Source organism: Neopelma chrysocephalum, unplaced genomic scaffold, assembly GCF_003984885.1.
Source record: "Neopelma chrysocephalum unplaced genomic scaffold, ASM398488v2 Primary Assembly neopelma1_186651, whole genome shotgun sequence".
Lineage (NCBI taxonomy): Eukaryota > Metazoa > Chordata > Aves > Passeriformes > Pipridae > Neopelma > Neopelma chrysocephalum.
Window position 1 is genome coordinate 1 of NW_020938987.1, and position 2,961 is coordinate 2,961.

Here is a 2,961-nt window from a genome sequence, read left to right on the forward strand (position 1 = left end):
GTTGTTTTGGGGATGGTCATGGTTGGTTTGGGGATGGCCATGGTTGGGTTGGGGATGGCCATGGTTGGTTTGGGGATGGCCAAACCCTGAGGAGGAGTTTAGGAAGCAGAAGAATCTTTTCTGTGCTTTTTTCCATCAATTTTGCCCTGATTTCCTCCTTTCCCCCCCGCAGGACTCACATGGCTGAAGAGCTCGTTGGTCAAGCCCAGGTAGTTGTGCAGGGCCAGGAAGGTGACGCGCTGCAGCCGCACCATGATGATCTGTGGGGGGACAGGAGGCCACCGGTGACCCTCTGCCACCCCAAGGGACCCCCCAGTGTCCCCCCAGCCCCCACCTCACCTGCACCACCCGCACCAAGCTCTCGGGGTACTTCTCGAAGATGGCAGAGAAGGCCTCGACCGGCAGGCGCAGGATGGTGGAGTCCTCGGCGGCGCGGGCGCTCACCGTGCGGTACGGCCGCTGGTGGCCCTGCGGGACACGGCTGCTGGGGGAAACCTGGCCAGCACTGGGAGCTCCAGTCCGGCCCTGGGAGGGGTTTGGGGGGAGTTGGGAGATGGGGAAGTCCCAGGGTGGCAACAGGAGTTGGATCGGTTGGGGTTGGGCATGGCCATGGTTGGACTGGAGGGGTTTGGGGATGGTCATGGTTGGTTTGGGGATGGTCATGGTTGGTTTGGAGATGTTCATGGTTGGAATGGTGTTGGTCATGGTTGGGTTGGGGATGGCCATGGTTGGGTTTGGGGATGGTCATGGTTGGGTTTGGGAATGGTCATGGTTGGGTTGGGGATGGCCATGGTTGGTTTGGGGATGGTCATGGTTGGGTTGGGGATGGCCATGGTTGGGTTTGGGGACAGCCATGGTTGGGATGGAGATGGTCATGGTTGGGTTGGTGTTGGCTGTAGTTGGTTTGGGGATGGCCATGGTTGGGCTTGGGGATGGCCATGGTTGGGTTGGTGTTGGCCGTAGTTGGTTTGAGGATGGCCATGGTTGGGTTTGGGGACAGCCATGGTTGGGATGGGGATGGCCATGGTTGGTTTGGGGATGGCCATGGTTGGGTTGGTGTTGGCCATGGTTGGTTTGGGGATGGCCATGGTTGGGTTTGGGGACAGTCACGGTTGGACCAGGAGGGTTTGGGGCCAGTGCCGGTACCGTGATGACATCGAGGATGCTGAGCAGGCTGTGGACACTGTCCCCAGGGAACACCTCCTTCATCACCGTCTCCTTCCCGTCCTGCCGAGCACAGAGCCCTTCGTCCCTTCCATCCCTGGTGCCCCCGTCCCATCCCTGTTCCCAGAGTGTCCCCTGGGTGTCCCCTGAGCGTCACTGGATGTGCCCAGGTATCCCTTGGGTGTCCCTGGGTGTCCCCTGGGTGTCCCTGGATATTCCCAAGTGTGTTCAGGTGTCCCCTGTCTGTCCCTGGCTGTCCCCTGGATATTCCTGGCTATTCCCAGGTGTCCCCTGGGTGTCTCCAGCCATCCCCAGGTGCCCCCCGGCTGTCCCCTGGCTGTCCTCTGGCTGTCCTCAGGTGTCCCCTGGGTGTCTCCAGCCATCCCGAGGTGCTCCCTGGCTGTCCCCTGGATGTTCCTGGCTGTCCCTGGCTGTCTCCTGGTTGTGCCCTGGCTGTCCCCTGGCTGTTCCCAGGTGTCCCCTGGCTGTCCCCAGTTGTTCCCAGGTGTCCCCCGGGTGTCTCCAGCCATTCCCAGGTGCCCCTTGGCTGTCCCTGCCTGTCCCCTGGCTGTTCCCTGGCTGTCCCTGGGTGCCCCCTGGCTGTCCCCTGGCTGTCCCCAGCTGTCCCCAGGTGTCCCCCCGTGCCCTCACCGGCTCGGTGAGCAGCAGCTCCAGTTTGCCGTCCTGCAGGACGTAGATGCTGGTGTCGGGCTGGCCGGGCCGGAACACGTACTCGCCCTGCTGGCACTGCTGGAACACCATGTGCTTGCACAGCTCCAGGAACAGCGGCTTCTCAAAGTGCCCCAGCACCCTGCGGGCACAGCCGGGGCACAGTGGGTGACACCGGGCCCAGGGCCACATCTCCTGGTTGCCACGGAGATGGGGATGCAGGAGAAGAGCGGCCGGTGGCACTGGGGTCCAGACTCCGCTGGGAAATGGTCCCAGCTGGGGGCTGGTCCCTCAGGGGGAATTCTGGACCCTTGGATGGATCCTGAGCCCCAGGAATGGATTTGATTCCCCCAGGATGGATCCTGATCCCTCAGGTGGAATTCTGGTCCCTCAAATGGATCCTGAGCCCCAGGGATGGATTTGATCCCCCCTGGATAGATCCTGATCTCCAGGGATGGATCCTGAGCCCCAAGAATGGATTTGATCCCCCCAGGATAGATCCTGATCCCTCAGGTAGAATTCTGATCCCTCAACTGGATCCTGAGCCCCAGGGATGGATTTGATCCCCCCAAGATGGATCCTGATCCCTCAGGTGGAATTCTGGTCCCTCAGATGGATCCTGAGCCCCAGGGATGGATTTGATCCCCCCCAGGATGGATCCTGATCCCTCAGGGGGAATTCTGATCCCTCGGATGGATCCTGAGCCCCAGGGATGGATCTGATCCCCCCGGGATAGATCCTGACCTCCAGGGAGGAATCCTGATCCCTTAGGGGGAATTCTGATCCCTCAGATGGATCCTGAGCCCCAGGGATGGATTTGATCCCCCCGGGATAGATCCTGACCTCCAGGGGGAATCCTGATCCAGGGCCAGACCCATCAGGATCCAGGGCCGGATCCCGATGCCAGGGCCAGATCCCGATCCCAGGGCCAGACCCCAATCCCAGGGCCAGACCCCAATCCCAGGGACGGATCCCGATACCAGGGTCAGACCCCAATGCCAGGGACAGACCCCAATTCCAGGGTCGGATCCCACTGCCAGGGCTGGATCCCGCTGCCAGGGCTGGATCCCAATCCCAGGGCTGGATCCCAATCCCAGAGCTGGATCCCCATCCCAGGGCCAGACCCCA

The 2,961-nt window shown here is 61.8% G+C and overlaps 1 protein-coding gene across 1 annotated transcript in view; it reads right to left on the minus strand.

Moving 5' to 3' along the window:
* Positions 1–145: 145 nt before the first annotated feature.
* Positions 146–2,961, minus strand: part of LOC113962979 (neuropathy target esterase-like) — a gene marked incomplete at its 3' end in the record, with an annotated part of 3,946 nt that continues 1,130 nt past the window's right edge. Inside the window, exons 3-6 of the mRNA XM_027673769.1 lie at positions 1,816–1,975; positions 1,147–1,227; positions 340–468; positions 146–260 (exon numbers count right to left, since the gene is read on the minus strand). Coding sequence (XP_027529570.1) covers positions 146–260; positions 340–468; positions 1,147–1,227; positions 1,816–1,975 — 485 coding nt within the window. The remainder of the gene's footprint in view (positions 261–339; positions 469–1,146; positions 1,228–1,815; positions 1,976–2,961) is intronic.